General features: G+C 37.0%; 1 protein-coding gene across 2 annotated transcripts in view; it reads left to right on the top strand.

Moving 5' to 3' along the window:
- The window catches only part of PKD2 (polycystin 2, transient receptor potential cation channel), a 54,420-nt gene extending 36,872 nt beyond the window's left edge, over positions 1-17,548 (top strand). Inside the window, exons 9-15 of one of the 2 annotated variants that reach the window (XR_007407710.1) lie at positions 515-635; positions 4,625-4,723; positions 6,953-7,074; positions 7,317-7,434; positions 8,706-8,869; positions 10,710-10,794; positions 14,461-14,598. Coding sequence is in view for 1 of the 2 variants with exons in the window: in XM_025425258.3 (XP_025281043.3) it covers positions 515-635; positions 4,625-4,723; positions 6,953-7,074; positions 7,317-7,434; positions 8,706-8,869; positions 14,461-14,608; positions 15,147-15,383 (1,009 nt within the window). In the remaining variant the exon portion in view is untranslated. Of the gene's footprint in view, positions 1-514; positions 636-4,624; positions 4,724-6,952; positions 7,075-7,316; positions 7,435-8,705; positions 8,870-10,709; positions 10,795-14,460; positions 14,609-15,146 lie in introns of those variants that run through there. The other variant, XM_025425258.3, reaches the window with a different exon arrangement.
- Positions 17,549-18,655: the final 1,107 nt, after the last annotated feature.

The following is an 18,655-nucleotide window of genomic DNA, read 5'->3' on the forward strand; positions in this document are numbered from 1 at the left end:
CAGAGACACAGGCAGAGGGAGAAGCAGGCTCCATGCACCGGGAGCCCGACTTGGGATTCGATCCCGGGTCTCCAGGATCGCGCCCTGGGCCAAAGGCAGGCACCAAACCGCTGCACCACCCAGGGATCCCCCTCAAGTCTTTTTTTAAAGAGGTTTTAAATTCAGAACCAGGGTGACTGTTGTGAAGTTTAGAATTGCCATGTTTTAGCCAGATTATGTGTTAAATCCTTATAGCTGATTGCTTTATGTCACCTAGTAATAATATTTTCTTTTTAACCAAATGGAAATAACATATTTAGCATGAAAGTATATTATTTTTATTCCAGAGGCTTCAGTTGGTCATATAATAGCAAGAGTTTTCCAAAGGGATTGACAATTTTTTATTTGGCAGCTATCTACACTGATTTTTTTTTAAAAAGTCCAAAAATGTGAAATCATCTTTAAGAAATGTTACAACAATGCTGGACATTCTTTGTTTTTGTATTGTGGTGTTCGTTTTGTTTTGTTTTTATAGTTTCACTCAATTCCGTATCATTTTGGGTGATATCAACTTCGCAGAGATTGAGGAAGCCAATCGAGTTTTGGGACCAATTTATTTCACTACATTTGTGTTCTTTATGTTCTTCATTCTTTTGGTATGTACACTTTTGTTTATAGTGAGGTGATTTAAACTTCATAAATCACTATCATAAAATCACCATCTTCTTTTTTCTCTCACTAGAGTCCTTACCATTTTTTAAAATACCTATGAAAAACTATAGATCTAAAAGACTTATTTTATTTTACTTCTCTTTGATTCACTTTTAAGTCTTCACCAAGTAACTTTTCCATGGTCTTTCATTTATCCATATATATGTGTCTGTTCGATGCAAAAAAAATAATAAATTAGATCACATGCAAATTTTTAAAGTCGCCTAAAATAGTGCTTTGCCGAAAAAGTAGAATGCTTACATATTTACATGCTTTTTTAACACAGATGTCAGCAGTTTCATATCACTTGCTAACATGACTTTTCATTCCTCTTTTCCTTCTTTTCTTTAAAAAAAATAGGAACTGACAAAGCAAGCTAGATCCAGGATGTCAAGAGTGATATTTGAGTGAATCATTGCTTGTGAAGATTAAGATATTTTGCTTTCACTTACTCATATTTAACACATCTAGAGACTACTTACAAAGATATTCAAATTTTATATTTAAAAGTAAATGTAAGGGTACCTGTATGGCTCTACTCAGTTAAACAGCTAACTCTTTATTTCAGCTCAGATTAAGATCTCAGGATTGTGAGATCAAGCCCTGTGTCAGGCTCCACACTCAGCACATACTTGAGATTCTCTTTCTCCCAACCCCTGCTCTCACACTCTAAATAAATAGATAGATAAAAATAAAATGAAGCCAGATCTATCAATGAGTGGAAATTGCTTTAAAAATTACTTTCAAAGAGGCTCCCTGGGTGGCTCAGCAGTTTAGCCCCTGCCTTCAGCCCAGGGCGTGATCCTGGAGACCCGGGATCGAGTCCCACATCAGGCTCCCTGCATGGAGCCTGCTTCTCCCTCTGCCCGTGTCTCTGCCTCTCTCTCTCTCTCTGTGCCTCTCATGAATAAATAAATAAAATCTTTAAAAAAATTACTTTCAAAAATAATTTTTCATTCTCTTAATTTAGTAAAAATTAACATTTTTAACATTTTGACCCTAAGTGAATTAATATTTTTAAAAAGCATTTTGTTCTTCATCTTAACATTTACACATTTATTTGTTTACTGAGAAACTATTCAATTAAGTTAGCTTAACCTAGGCAGTGGGTATTTTTTATCTAAACACTAATACTTAAGTTTTCCTTATATCAGTCATCATCTTAAGAGAACAACAAAATTGCCTACATTTTCAATAGATTTAAAAGTTCCTTTGTGTAAAGTTCAGTAATTCAGTGTAATATACCCAAAGTTGGTACAGGTATTTAGTAGTTATATATATGGTATTTGTAGATTGAGTATAAGATCTACTTTAGTAGTATTGAAAGAGTCAGGTATATCATGCAAGTCCATTTGTATCTTATATGTATGTATCATTAGTTTTATTGGGTTTTCTTAAGGATTTATTTATTTTAGAAAGAAATAGAGAGTACAAGGAGGGGGAAGGGCAAAGGGGGAGAGAGAATCACAGAGCCCCATGTAGGACTCGATCTCATGACCCTGAGATCATGACCTGAGCCAAAACCAAGTCACACGCTCAACTGACTGAGCCACCCAGACACCCTGTATCATTAGTTTTAAAGTTAAGCCTCTCTAGTTTCTGTTTCCTATCATATGTTAAGGAAAACATAGAGGGAATTCTAAGCCCTGTTCATCTATAATATTGGTGGTACTTTGGATTGTGGAGCCTCTGAATCATGAATCTCTACTAAACAAAAACCAGGAATTGAGAGTTCTGCAGCAGACCCATTAGTTAACTACAGGTCACCTCAGTTTTCTTTGTGTATTAATCTGCTGAATGAGGGATATACTTGCAGCAATTTGACATTCTGGTCAAAGGTATACTTACTTGAATGTTGGTTTCCAGTTGTCAGTGCCCTGAGATTACTCAGTTGTTTCAGCAAATCAATCAATAGAACATGAAAAGAAGCTTTTAGCTTCTGTCTTTATATTAAAATCATTTTTTGTGCTACTACACAAAAAGAAATTGGTCCCCTGCACCCCACAGAGAGAGAAGAGGAGACAACTATCATTATAAACTTTTCTTTAGAGAAATGACAAACCAAGTGCAGGGTTTGCCACTTTTCTGACATGACTGCCAGGTGGTTTATTTACTGCCCTGACTTTATTTTTTTTATTATTTTTTCTGTTTTTAAAGATTTTATTTATTTATGTAGAGCAAGAGAGAATGCACTCAAGTGGGAGGAGGGGCAGAGAGACAGGAAGAGAGAGAATCCCAAGCAGACCTGATCTCATGACCCTAAGATCATGACCTGAGCTGAAATCAAGAGTCAGACACTTAACCAACTGAGCCACCCATGTGCCTGCCCCAGCTTTAAAAGAAGCCATAGTGATGTGAGGTGGTCCAACTGAGCCAGGAAAGAAAAGTTCATCATCACCAGGGAAAGATGTCTGATTACACAATTAAGTGAACCTTCTGAGACAGGGTGAAGAGGAGGAGGAGCTTCCTCTCCCCACATCCTCAGTAGTCTTTTTCAGGCACTTTTAATTTTTTTAACTCTCTTCAGATGACCCACACATTAATCCTACAACTAAGATATTTGCAGGCATTAGCTACCAGCCATTTGGAAACTTAAAAAGAGAACATTAATTGCCTGGGTTGGGAGGGAGACACTTAGAGATGTTACCTGCTCTTGGAATTGAGCATTAATCCAGGAACTTACATGTGTTTTATTTTTTATTTTCATTTCTGCTACAGAATCTTAAATAGTATTCCTTCTTAATTTGTAGCAATTTAGTAGACTATTAAAATAATAGAGTTCTCATTTGTTCATTCTCCAGTCATTTAGTACTATTAGATAGTATTTACTGAACTACTATATTCCAGGCAAGGTGCTATGTACTGGGGATACAGTGGTAAGGAAAATAGGACTAGCCCTGCCCTCAGGGAGATTCTACAAACTTGTGGGGAAAACAGACATAATCAAATACATAATTCTATAGTTAGAAACCTTAGCTATATGCCAAAAAAGGAACAGTAAAGAGTGTGTTAAAGAAAGACCTGATCTATTGGGTATGGTGTTTCAAGAAAATCTGTCAGGAACAGGTGTTGGAAATATAAACCATTGCCCTGGGGAGGGGAAAGTTAGGAAAATGAACTAACCATTACTGAATAATAATAGTTATAAGTTATGTAGCGCTTACCATGCATAAGGGCCTGTCCTAAGCACTTGACATAGATTACCTTATTAATTCTTTCAACAAATCTGTAGGGGAGGAACTGTTACTTCTCCCATTTTATTAATGCAAGAACAAATATATTTCAAAATAAAGATTAGAACATTTAAACAGTATAGTTTTGGACGTGCTAATACTAAAACTCAAGTGTCCTTGACTCTAAAGTCTGTCTTTTTCTCTAAGCTGCTCTTGACTATCCTCTGTGAAACCTACTGAATTCCCATTGGCAGAGATCTTTTTAACTCTTCAAAATATGTTCTGTGAATCTCAAATAATGTTATATAACAATATTTGGAAGAAGCATAGAATTCCACTTGTCTATATTGACTGTTGAAATTTGAAGAGCTATGGAAAGTTCTACACTTCTAATTAATTTCTGTCAAATAAAAAAAGTATAGAGAACATAGACAAGCAAAAATAATGAAATAAAATAATCCCACCATCCATAGGTAATACATCAGTATTTTGTTGTATTTCATTCTTGTCTCTTTTTGCAAAATGTATCACAATATATGGTTTGTAAGTAAGAAAACATATTGCATTTTCCCTTGGTATGACGTAATGGAAAAAATAATTTTCTCAGAGTATAGTCACAAAACTATTAATTTACAACTCATTAAGACATCAGATTGTTAAAAAAAAATGAACAAAAATCCTATGTCAAATTTTGGATTGATATCTCAGAAGTATATTTAGGTTTCTTCTTTAATCTCAACTTTCCTTTGATTTACAAACAGAATATGTTTTTGGCCATCATCAATGATACTTACTCTGAAGTTAAATCTGATCTGGCCCAGCAGAAAGCTGAAATGGAACTCTCAGATCTTATCAGAAAGGTATGACAAGCCCTGATTCTCAGAATTATTTTATTTTCTACATAAAATGGGCATTGTTTCAGCTAGATTTCCACATCAACAACTGATGCATTATAATTGTTTAAAATAAAGAATAGATTGCTACATTTCAGGAATAATTTAAATGTTCTCTGTCTTAGAGCTAGAGATGGGTATACTGCTAGCTTGGACTTCAATTCTGGGAATCCTTTCATGCCCTAGTATTACATTCTCAACAATCTCTTTTAGCTCTTAAGAGCTGAGCTGCTGGTTTTACCTTTACTTGTTTTGGGGACACCTCTGGTTGACTGTCACTTGCAGATCCAGAGTTCAGAATAAACTGGAAGGGAAGAATACAAAGACATTTCCACTTTTTCTATCTCAAATACAATTTTAAGAAAGAAAAACAAATTTAAAAGCAAATGTTTTGTAGTTCTTCCTTTATCCTTGACCTTCCAGGGAAGTTTTAAAATAGTCAAAGAAAAAAGGCCACGGAGGAAGGCCACAGCCTAAGGGCCTGAGAACTTTCACTTACTTTCTTCTCAGGAAGTTGTTAAATAAATGGAAGGGCTTGGACAGGAAAGTTGGGCAGCTTTGTTCTTCCCAATGTGACTTCTTTATTTGGTTTAAAGTGTGAAACTTAAGCAACAACAAGTAACTTCACCTAAAGTAGACAGCTTGTTCTCTGATGTCATTTTGCTAAAAATCAGTGGCTCCTTGACTGTGTGATCTTTTTATGTTGGTTCAAGTCCTAAGACTGTTGTCTGTAAATCATGTTGCAACAGAGAACTTCTAGTTCTTAAAGTCTCTTTGATGGGACCTAAGATTTGTGTTGTCCTGAATTTTGCAACACAGTTTATTACATGTTAGTAAATCTCCCAGATATATACAGGCAGTCCTGACTTTGCACTTTGGTTCTGATATGCGCAGATTTCAATTATTTCAGTTAAATAACATCAGCCTCTCCACACAGCTCACATTTCATTTGTCACAGTATCTTGACTATAAATAATAGTATAAAGTACAAACTTCCAATTGTCACAGAACATTTCAGTTATCACAGTATACTAACTGTAATAGCATAATACAAACTTCACTGCTAGCTCTTCAGTCTACAAATCATTAAGTAACAGTCTACAAATCATTAAGTAACAGTAATCATAATCAGTGAGCTATAGTCACTTCTTACAAAGTCTAGGATAGGTCACTGAGCATCTGCTGCCCAGTTCAGGCTCCAGATATGTAGTTGCATTGCTTCTGTATCTCCCTGTGAGAAAATCACATGACATTTTACAAGAATGCATACCTGACAGGGAGAATGGTCCAGCAAAGATGAAAGCAGGGCAAAGAAACAACAAATGAGAACACTGAAAGTAAAATTCAAAACAAATATAACATTTCTAGAATAGGTAGCTGGCCATGGGAAAGTTGACACTGCTACCCTTCAAGATCTTGAACATCTGTGGAAAGAAAGATAGGCAAAGACTTGCCTTAGTGAAGACAAATTTATCAACATGAATGAGGGTAGTGGTTGTGATGAAAAGGCTGACAGTGTCTCTGAGGAAGTGATGCTGGCAAACAATGTCACATTAAAGGAGCACCTGGAGATATTTTGCAACACTGAAAGTGCAAAGGATAAAATGTTGGGAGCTGATCCATATTAAGAAAGGATTTTTTTTTTTAAAAGGATTGTGAAAGCTCCTCAAGACGTGGAAAAAAGGCTTCCATAGTAGCATTGTTCAAACTACTCTGGATAAATTTTTTACAAAGAAATGAAACCTTTTAATTTGTAATGTTTCTAATATTTTAAATTTCAGTGTACTAAATAAATATTCATTTTACTGTTTTTTTTATTCTCCCTATAAATTTATAACTAGTACCAAGGGAGTTTTTAATGCTTTGATAAAAAGTTGGGGTTTTTTAAAGTTTATTTATTTAAGGAATTTCTACACCCAATGTGGGGCTCAAACTCATGACCTCGAGATCAAGAGTCGCATGCTTTTCTGAGCCAGCCAGGTGCCTCTGATCAAATGTTTTAAAAATCATGGAGCCATCATGATTTTTCCTGTTGATCATTAACATCACTTTGCACAGTTCGATCTTGCCTGGTCAGTTTCACAGTCCTGCACTACCACGTAAAGCAAGATTTATGTTAGTAGTTACTAGTATAAATGCATGCTAAAGCACATGCAAAACCAGAATAAACTAAATCAGATCTTTTCTTTTCAACAGGGCTACCATAAAGCCTTAGTCAAACTAAAACTGAAAAAAAATACTGTGGATGACATTTCTGAGAGTCTGAGGCAAGGAGGAGGCAAGTTAAACTTTGATGAACTTCGACAAGATCTCAAAGGGTGAGAATCACACTCTCTGAGGCCCTGGGAAATTCCTACATAAAGATAAGTTCTTGATAATAAGGATATTTCTGGCCCAAGCACCCATTTTTTTTTTCAGAGTGTCTTTCTAGAACATATTGTAAGAGGAGGGCTGGCCCTGATTCCATAATTTCTCTTTTTTCCCTGCATTTTGATGTCTCTGTATTTGTGTTGGACCATGCACTTGAGTGATTTCATCTGTAACCTCTCAATAATTTCAGGAAGGGCCATACAGATGCAGAGATCGAGGCAATATTCACAAAATATGACCAAGATGGAGATCAAGAACTGACTGAACATGAACATCAGCAGATGAGAGATGACTTGGAAAAAGAGAGGGTGGGTCTAGTTTAGGAGAACATGATTTCATTCAGCCCTTGGTGTTTCAGACAAGATGCTAAGTAGTGGATTGCTGAGAGTCTCTGTCTTCCTGCCTCTTTCTCTGTCTCTCTTTCTCAGTCAATTTATGGAGCAGTGCCTAGCATATTCCAAAAAGGATATATAGTATAATAATATGTAAAAATATAGTAGGTTGGCACAAATGTAAAAAATCAAAATGAGAAAAATAAGGTAAACAAAAAATGAAATATAAAACTAGACTATGAAGCTAAAAATGCATCCCATAAAAATACATATATGCTTGTTAAAGACTGACCTACCAATTTGGTCCTAAGCTTTCTGGTCATCAGCTTGAAAAGGAAAGCCTAGTAGTTACGTACTTCACAGTGTCCATGAGAGGGAAGAAGACTCCTCAGGAGATATAAAGTTAATTCCTCTACAGATTAACATTTATAATAACACAAAACTAGCAGCTGCCTTCCATTTGAATACTTATGATGAAATGGTGTTTTATAATCAAAAAGGATCACTAAAAGCTTTAACATTAACTTTAAAAATAAATGGTTAAACAAACCAAAAAATATCCATGATAATTAAGGTATAGAGAATACAGGTGAAAACTATATACAAAAATCCCTTTTCTAGAAGGAGATGTTATACAACAGTGGTTTCTAAACTCCACAGAACGGTGCCAGTGAGTGGGAAACTTTGCCAGGTATAGTGAAATATGAACAAGAAGACAGTGAGTAAAATCACATCACACCATGTTTAGTCAAAATTTTTATTCTAAGATATCCTTCCCAATTTGTAGATATTCAATGTGTTATCTTTTATGAAAAGGTGATAATATATTTCTCCATTTACTTTGTTATATTTTTAATTTTTTTAAACTTTTTATTTATCCATTCATGAGAGACACAGAGAGGCAGAGCCATAGGCAGAGGGAGAAGCAGGCTCCCTGCGGGGGGCCTGATGTGGGACTTGATCCGAGGACCATGGGATCAAAACCTGAGCCAAAGGCAGACACTCAAGCACTGAGCCACCCAGGCACCCCTTTTTTGTTATAATGTTCTTTTTTGTCCAAACAAGTTAGCAGTTCCTTGCTGGTCAATATGTTTTGAAAATGTGCAAGCCCCTAAAATGTCAAAGGGTGGGAAGCACAGTCTGTTGTTAAATGGTCCATGCCCGTTTCCCATTTGCCCAAGGCCTCAGTGAAGCTCCGCAGGGACTGGGTGTTCTCGCTCCTCACTTGGTGATCCCATGTGTTGCAGGAGGACCTGGATCTAGATCACAGCTCCTTACCACGACCCCTGAGTAGCCGAAGTTTCCCACGAAGCCTGGATGACTCCGAGGAGGATGATGATGAAGACAGTGGGCATAGCTCCAGAAGGAGGGGAAGTATCTCCAGTGGAGTTTCTTATGAAGAGTTTCAAGTGTAAGTACAAAAGAATTGACAGAATCTGGGCTGACAAGTTCAAAATGAGACCAAGCAGCTTCTACCTCTCGCAATTTGATCCTTTCCATTACTAGTCATCAACTCTTTTTTTATAGCTTTTAATGGTGTTTTTTCCTTTTGATTAAAGTAATACGTTCCTTATAGGAAAGTTAGCAAATAAAGAAAAATAAAGAAAACATTAAAATCTCCTCTGTTCCCACTAAACCAAAATGCCAATTAACATTTTGGTGTTTGTATCTCCATTTACATGTGTTTACTTTGTTTTATATTTTTAAGGCCTAGCACATGGTGTGTCCTAAAGGTTGTTCCATGTGCACCTGAGAAGAATGTATGTTCTGCTGTTAAGTGGAGTGTTCTTTAGGTGTTTATTAGATCTAGCTGGTTTATAGTCTTACTCAAATCTATTTCCTGTTGTTCTGCCTTTTGTTCTATCTACTTTTGGAAGTGGGGTATTAAAGTCTCCAACCATTACTATTGAATTGTCTGTTCCTTCATTTCTGTATGGTTTTACTTTGTGTATTTTGGGACTCTGCTGTTAGGTGTATACATGTTTATAATTGGTATATCTTACTAATAGATTGACCCTGTTTTCATCCTAAATGTCTTACTTTATCTCTAGTAAGATTTTTTTTTTGTTTTAAAGTCTTTTTTTGTCTGATATTACTATAGCAACTCCAGCTTTCTTATTGTTGCTTTTTGCGAGATACATCTTTTCCATTCTTTCACTTCCAGCCTATTTGTGTCTTTGAATCTCAAGTGTGTTACCTTATGGTGACAGCATATAGTTGGATCTGGTCTTTTTATCCAGTCTGATTGTCTTTGCCTTTTGTTTTGTGTTTTGTGGGGTTTTTTTAAGATTTTATTTATTCATGAGAGACAGAGAGAGCAGCAGAGACGGAGGCAGAGGGAGAAGCAGGCTCCATGAAGGGAGCCCGATATGGGACTCAATCCCAGGACTCTGGGATCACATCCTAAGCTGAAGGCAGATGCTCAACCAGAACCACCCAGGCATCCCTTGTCTTTGCCTTTTGAATTTTACTTTCGTTTACATTTAACATTAACCATTGATACAGCTGGACTTCTATCTACCATTTTATTTTCCATTTTCTATAGGCCTCATGTCTTTTTCTCCTTTATTGCTTTCTTTAATGTGAATATTTTCTAATGTAACATTTTAATTCCTTTAATTCCTTTTCTCTCACTACATTTTTCAGTTATTTTTTTAGTGGTTGCTCTAGGACTTAACATATACAATCAATTTATCAGAATCTACCTCAGGTTAATATAATTAACTTAATGCAAGGAAATACAGAAATATCATTTCTATCTAACTCTTTTAACTCCATTATTATACCCATTTATCCATATATGTCATGAATCCAGTACCACATTGTTAAGATTATCACTTCATGTAATTTTATGTCTCTTAAAAGAGCTGAGACAAGAAAGAAGAGAAAGGATTATTTATTGAATTTGGCATATTCTTTTTCTTATTTACTATTTCTGGCTCTCTTCATTTGTTCCTGTTCATTCAAGCTACCATTTGGTGTCATTTCCATATGCCAATACAACTTTGATCTTACCCGCCTCCTTTGCCCTGTTATTATCAAATATATTATTACATTTCTCTATGTTATAGGCCCAACAATACAATTATATACACATTGTCTTACACAGTTGCTTTTTTAAATCAGTTAAGAGAAAAAAATGAAAAGAAATAGGCATTTGTACTGTTTTTTACAGTTACATAATAACATGTACCAGTGCTCTTTATTTTTTCATGTGGATTCTAATTACTGTCTGGATCACTTGCTTTTAGCCTGAAGAACTTCCTTTAGTATTCTTCTAAAGCAGTCTGGGGCACCTGGATGGCTCAGTCAGTTGAGCACCTGCCTTGGATTCAGGTAATGAGCCTGGGGTCCTGGGATCCAGCCCCGCATGGGGTTCCCTGCTCAGCAGGGAGTCTGCTTCTCGCTCTGCCCCTCCCCCTAGCTCATGCTCTCTTTCTTTCTCTCGCTCTCAAATAAATAAGTAAAATCTTTAAAAAATAAAAATAAAAAACAAAGCAGGCCTGCTAGCATAAATTCTGTTTTTCTTTATCCGGGAATATTCTTTTTTTTTTTTTTTTTTTTTTTTTTTTTTTTTTTTTTATCCGGGAATATTCTTATTTCCCCTTTATTTTCTTCTTGTCTCCACTTTCTGTTGAGAAGACAGCTCTTAATCTTACTCAAGTTCCTTTGTTTATCAGTGATGGGTCACTTTTCTCTTGCAACTTTCAAAATTTTGTTTGTCTTTGTTTCTCAGTATTCTGACCATGATCTGTCTGGATATGGATCTCTTTGCAGTTATCCTGGTTGGAGTTCATTCATTAAGCTGCTGGGATTTGTAATATTTTCATCAAATTTAGGAAGGTTTCAAGTATCATGTCTTCAAATATTTTTTTGCCACTTTCTCTCCTTTCCCTCTGGGACACCTATGTATGCTGGGGTACTTACTGGTAACCCACATTTTTCTTCACTCTTTTTTTTCCTCTCTGCTCTTCAGATTGTATAGTTTCTGTCCATCTGTCTTCAAGTGTGCTGATCTTTCTTTTGACAGCTCAAATCTACTGAGACCCCCTTAGTAACTTTTTTGTTTCATTTATTGTACTTTCCAACTCCAGAATTTCTCTTTGGTTCTTTGAAATAATCTGTATCTCTTTATATTGATATTTTCTGATGAGTGTAACCATACTGTCCTATATTTCTTTAAGCATGATTTCCTTTAGTTATTTGAATATATTTAGTTCTTTGAATATATAGCTACTTTGAGTTTTTTGTCTACTAAATCTATCTGGGCCCTCTCAAAGGCAGTTTCTGTTGCCTGCTTTTTCTCTGTATATTATGGATCACATTTTTTCCTTGTGTGTGTGTCAATTTTTTATTGAAAACTGGAGATGTTAAATAAATATTATAGCAATTTAGGATGCAACTTTTCTTCCTTCCTGACCCCCAGGCTTGTTCTGTTTGCTGTTTGTATGCTTGTTTTTCACTGAAGTCTATTTCCCCCACATTGTGAAGACTCTGATGTTGCTTCTCAGAGGATACAGCCAGGACCACTCCAATCATTTTGAAAAGACAGTGCTTTTAACAGGGCTCTCCTGGTCTTTCCCTGATCTCTCTGTGAAGTCTTCTGCCTCTGTGGTTATCACTTCCACCTCTTAGGTTGCACTAATTGTTGGTTGATTGGTCTATTTTTTTTAGTAATGTCTTGGGATATAAATTGTTCCACACTCTGATCCAGTGCAGTGCAAGGTCCTTTGCAGGGGTAGTTTGTTGTTGTTGTTGTTGTTGTTGTTGTTGTTTTTAAGACTTTTATTTATTTATTTGACAGAGAGAGAGAAAAAATGAGTACCAGCAAGGTGAGTGGCAGACAGAGTGAGGAAGAGAAGCAGACTCCCAAGGGAAGCCTGATGCAGGGCCAGGTCCCAAGACCCCGGGGTCATGACTTGAGCCGAAGGCAGATGTTTAACTAACTGAGCCACCCAGGCACCCCATGCAGGGGTAGTTTTTGAAGCCAGTCTTTAGCAGACTTCTGAGCTGTCTCTTTTCCTGGTTCTTTCTGATAAACTAGCTGATAAACAGTTACCTTTTTGATCTCCCGAGGTGACCAACCTCATCTTAACTGCTTATCACTACAATCTCCATTGTTTTGAGGAGCATTCTTAAGCTTAACACTTTGTTCCAAATAAAACCAGTTCCCTTGTGGGGAGCTCTGGAGCTCTCTGTTCTATGGCCTGACACTCTCCCTGAGCAAAGCCTCTGTGCCACTGCTTCAGAGGTAGGGGTGGGGACAGTGGTCTGCTTCCCCAAGTTATACTCCTGTTTCATGAATAAGACACTGGGCTGGGATGACAGCCTTCGGTCCTTTCAGCTTTTCCTCTCCTGGCATTGAAACTCCACCTTACAGTTGGCAGTTGGGTGGAAGAAGAGAGCCTCATATGTTTTAGCTATGCATGCCTGGATTAGATCCTCTTCAACATGGATTTGAAGATGGAGGTGTGGAGATGGAGGCATAGAGATGAGAAACTCAGCAGCCTGCCCCTTCCTGGGAGATACCGTAGCCCCCCACTAGGAGCTGAAAGGAGTGGGAGCCCTGTGTTCATTGCTGAACCCAACTGAAGTGGCATTTCTGTCACACTGAGCTGGGGGAGACAGAGAAGGAGCAGACTGTAGCTCACATGACACAGACTCACTCTTCTTACTGAAGTTCAGTGGATTTTCTTAAATAAATGCTTCTTGGGCAGCCCGGGTGGCTCAGTGGTTTAGCGCCATCTTCGGCCCAGGGCCTGATCGTGGAAGCCGGGTCCATTGAGTCCCACATCGGCTCCCTGCATGGAGCCTGCTTCTCCCTCTACCTGTGTCTCTGCCTCTCTCTCTCTCTGCGTGTCTCTCATGAATAAATAATAAATAAATAAATAAATAAATACTTCTTCATTAAGCATTAAGCACATCTTCTTAAGCAGATTTTGAAAAAAAATTAAATAATTTTCAACAGTTATGGTTGTTTCTCTGGGGAGAGTGCCTACAGAGCCCTCATGTCACCATTCCAGAAATTGTCTCCTATTTCTGTTTTTAAAGCATTTACATAATTCTTTTATTCAAAATAATGGGATCATTAGTCAACAGTGTTTTCTAACTATTTACTTAATATATTGTAAACATTACTGTTTCATTAAATAATTCTGTCACCATATAATTTCCGATGTCTCCTTTGGAATTACATTGTATAGATGAACAATAACATATTTGAATAATTTTCTGTTAATTATGTAATGTAACCATTTTTCTTAAGATTTTATTTCTTTATTTGAGAGAGTGAGCATGAGCAGGGGGAGGGGCAGAGTGAGAGAGAGAAGCCAACTTCCTGCTGAGCAGGGAGCCTGACACGATGCTTAATTCCAGGACCCCAGGGTTATAACCTGAGCCAAAGGCAGACATTTAACCAACTGAGCCACCCAGGTGCCCCTAATATAACTATTTTTCAATGAACCACTATTAATAAGCAGAACTCTAATGACTATGCTGGTAGCCCCCCAAAAATCACACATATACATATTTCCTTTAGAAATGTTTCAAAAATTGGAAGATTTGAATAAAAGCTAAGCATACATTTTTAAGACTTTTTTTTTTTAAGATTTTATTTATTTATTCATGAAAGACACAGAGAGAGAGGTAGAGACATAGGCAGAGGGAGAAGCAGGCTCCCGAAGTGGGACTCAATCCTGGGACTCTGGGATCATGCCCTGAGCCATAGGCAGATGCTAAACTGCTGAGCCACCCAGGCATCCCCCCATTTTTAAGACTTCTAATACAATATTGACTTGCAGAAAAGTTGTGCCAGTTAGCATTCTCATCAGCAATATGTGAGTTTATTGCTAAAGTTTGAGACTACTTTGAAAGTATTTCAGATTATCGTTTTGTTTAAGAAAAAAAAAAATCTTAGCACCTCCATTTGAAAAGCCACCTGGACTGAAAAGGGAGCCAACTGTACAAAGTAGCTTTGACCCTCTCACCTGTGGTTTTCCACAGCCTGGTGAGACGAGTGGACCGCATGGAGCACTCCATTGGCAGCATTGTGTCCAAGATTGATGCTGTGATTGTGAAGCTGGAAATCATGGAGCGGGCCAAACTGAAGAGAAGGGAAGTGTTGGGAAGGCTACTGGATGGGGTGGCAGAGGTAAGTGGTCATCTGACACAGAAACACTGACTCAGTAAAATATCAGGGTTGTCATATTTTGTAACCTTTAATTTGAGAGGTGTTTTGAGATGTCTCTGTAACTACAGACAGTACAGTCAGATGATAATCTGAAGGTGTTACTTTCTTAATACTGTATGCACTTCTGCCTTCACTGAATTGTAGAATCAAACAAAAAAGCTATTCCAATAGCTCAGAGAATTGCTATATGTGCTATAAATCACCAGTGTCACTTTTTTTAAAGATTTTTTTATTCATGAGAGACACAGAGAGAGGCAGAGACAGAGGCAGAGGGAGAAGGAGGCTCCCCATGGGGAGCCCGATGTGGGACTCGACCCCAGGACCCTAGAATCATACTGTGAGCCAAAGCAGATGCTCAACCACTAAGCCATTCAGGCATCCCTCACCAGTGTCACTTAATGACAGGTTATTTGGCTCCTTAATTTCCCAGAGCCGCTTCTAAGTACAAAAGTATGCATCCCCCTACCACCAACATTGTGGTCTCTTTTTCCTTTATTAGGATGAAAGACTGGGTCGAGACAGCGAAATCCACAGAGAGCAGATGGAACGGCTAGTACGGGAAGAGCTGGAACGCTGGGAATCTGATGACGCAGCTTCCCAGATAAGTCACGGTTTAGGCACACCCATGGGACTAAATGGTCAACCTCGCCCCAGAAGCTCCCGCCCTTCTTCCTCCCAGTCTACAGAAGGAATGGAAGGTGCAGGTGCAAACGGGAGTTCCAATATCCACGTCTAGGATGTGTGTTAGTATGTGTCCCTAATAGGAGAGAAAGGGGCTGTCCTGAATTGCCATACCAAGTACACTATTTATATGCCCTGACCACCATATGATGCTGATCTTTGTGACCAACTGTTAATTCTTCTGCACTTTAATTTATTTTAGATAAACTTTGCCCATGGATCAAAGATTTTTTCTTTCTCATGTAAGAAATCTAGGTGTAAATATTGAATATAGAAAAAAAGTCTTTGTAAAGTATATGGAGTTGTATGCCCACTGGCTAACCATGGATGAGTCTTCTCAGCTGACAATGAAGTAGCCTTTAAAGCAAGGAGAGAACTGTTGAAAGGCTTCTGAGTTTTATTTCCCATCACAAAAATCAGTATTGTCATTTTTGCCAGTGTGTGAAGGGAAAGTAGGGGCATTCCTTCCCACTCAGGCTTAGCTCATGGACGTAATATATAGCTTTCTTTTAAGAAAGGAGACTTTTATTTCAACTACCTTCCTGGGGTAAACTTTTCTAAAAGATGAGCTGGAAAAGAACTCCAAACCATAGAATGGGTATGTAGTCATTATGCTAGAATTTGTATGAATGGTTAAGATAAATGTTGAATAATGTGCTTTTTGTTTGTTTTTGTATCCTATCTAACATCTGGGAATAACTGTTTCACTTATCCACACTACTTTTGCTCTGAGCTGCATGAAACCGTCAAAGATTGATTGTGGTTAAAAAGTCATCTCTAACCATAACATCAGAAAATCGGAAGGAGCCCTATCACTAAGTTTGATTTATTCTAACAATTAGTTTAGTATAAAGATTTGTCCATATATTCTCTTCCCAGGTGGCTCAACTTATTTACAACTGATTTTAATGTTGTAACTAATCTGGGAAGGCCAATTTACTAAATGTTTTAAGTATCTAGTGAAGGTTTTAACTCAGCAAATATGTTCATTTTACACAAAAATTTAAAGAAGTTTAGAAATTTATATATAAATATTGTAAAACTAAAGTTTGAGTTTTATGCTGTTTGGGGATATAGAACTCAAATACCTTTTTTTATTATTAATTAGGGAGAGGGAGGGGCAAAAGGAGAAGAAGAGAAAGAATCTTAAGTAGGCTCCCTGCTCAGCACAGAGCCCAACGCGTGGCTCATTCCCCTGATGTGGATGATCATGACCTGAGCCAAAATCAAGAGTTGGACACTTAACCAACTGAGCCACCCAGGCACCCTGAACTCAAATACTCTTACTCTTGCATTTCAAACCTATAATTTATAATCTAAATGGAGCTCAGCTTTAGTGAAAAGGAATTTTTGGTATTGAAAATTCACTCATTATCAGAATGTATCAGCCAAAGTTTGAGTTTACAGCAGGTTTTTTTGTTTTTTTCATTAGGAGAGGGTATCACCAAATTTATGGAGAAGAAATCTATTCTCAATAAAAAATAAAGATCTTATTTTTCAAAAGTATTGAACGAGATAACCTTTTGAGAGCTAATGAGACAAGCAAAAGAATGCAATGCTAATGGATTAACTCCAACTCTGAGAACAATAGAAGAGAGGACTGTGTTTCCGTGCTTTATTTTGAATTCACATCTTGTTTATGTAATTGGTAGAATATGTCAATCAAATCTTCAATGAAAATATGACCAAACAAACCTTTTTAAGCTGGCTTCTACAGAAGTGATACACATTGAGTTTCTTTAATAGTCTCTCTCATGGCTTTATTTCCATCTTTACTTTCTTTTGAATATGCTACACAAAGTTCTTTATTACTAGGTACTAAAGTATGCATTCTGGGGGTACTGAGTGTATGTATTTATGTATGTGTACCATGTTGTTACATGTAAACAAACTTCAATTTGAAGTGCAGCCATTATGTGGTATCCATGTGTATTGACCATGTGCCATATATCAATTATGGTCACTAGAGAGTCTTTTTATATATCTACTGTTATACTGTTTCTCATTTCACCTATAAGATTTAATTCTTTCTTTTTACCCATAAGTTACATTTTTTTTCTCTTTAGTCATTCCCTTCTCATCCCTCTCCTATCATTTTCCCCTCTATATTTGTATGATTAAGAAGATGTTACATATGTAAGTCTCTCGACAATCGAGAATTTCATTAATATGTAATATTGAGCACTTTACTTCTCAATAAAGACTTGGTATAATAACAGATGTGATGGTTGTCTGTTTCCTAAGTAGAAGCAGCTGGGTAATTTGTATGATGAGACTAGTAAAGGCTTAGACTTTGAAATAGACATCTTTTTTTATGTCCAACAGACATATGATTGACATATATTACTTCTGCAGTATGTAACCTTTAGGTTATTCTGATGATTGTGAAGTACTTCCTGCTGTATAGCCACCACATTTTACTTACACATTTCTATAGTGAGTAGCTGGCTTTAACATTTCTGTTATTTCAAAATCTTTGAACATAATTCTCTCATTGGCTTTTCATGAGTTCCTCTACGGGTATGTAACAGGAGTCAGAGTGCTGTCAGGTCTATACATTTTTTTAAAGATTTTATTTATTTATTTTATGGAGAGTGCATGAGCAGGGAGGAAGGGCAGAGATAAAGGGAGAGAGGCTCTCAAGCAGACTCCACACTGAGCACGGAAGCCAAGCCAATGCAGCGCTCGATCCCAGAACCCTGAGATTGTGACCTGAGTTGAAATCAAAAATAGGATGCCTGCCTGAGCCACCGAAACACCCCTATAAATATTTAATTTTATTCAGAACTATCAGATTGCCCTCCGGAATGACTGCACCAGTCTACAGTTCCATTACATGCATGAGATTACCAGTTTCATGCATACCCTCACCAACATCAGTACCATCCAACTTCCTACTTTTTTGTTAATGGCATAGTCCTAAAAGTAAGGTTTTATTTTGCATTTCTTGAATTCCTTATTCCTAAGCTGGACATCCCCTCATATAATTGTTCAACATTTGGGTTTCCCTTTTGGTAAGTTGCCAATCAAACCTTTAAAATTGCACTTTGATCTGATGGGAAACAAGCACGTTTTTGTTCATTGCTTATTTTTCTGCTGGGTCATGGCCTTTTTTTTCTATTGGCAAACCAATAAATCAAGTTCCTTGTATGGTTTAAGTATTAATACCTTATCAGTTTTGGACTTTTGTTATTATCTATCATCAACTGATAACTTGATGTCAATATTTCCTGAGTTTTTACATAATAATTACATCAGTTGATTTTGCTTTATTGTGTTGGGGATTTTGAGACCTTTGAAAGGTCAGAAATTTTGATCTATTAAACT

Source organism: Canis lupus, chromosome 32, assembly GCF_003254725.2.
Source record: "Canis lupus dingo isolate Sandy chromosome 32, ASM325472v2, whole genome shotgun sequence".
Classification (NCBI taxonomy): Eukaryota; Metazoa; Chordata; class Mammalia; order Carnivora; family Canidae; genus Canis; species Canis lupus.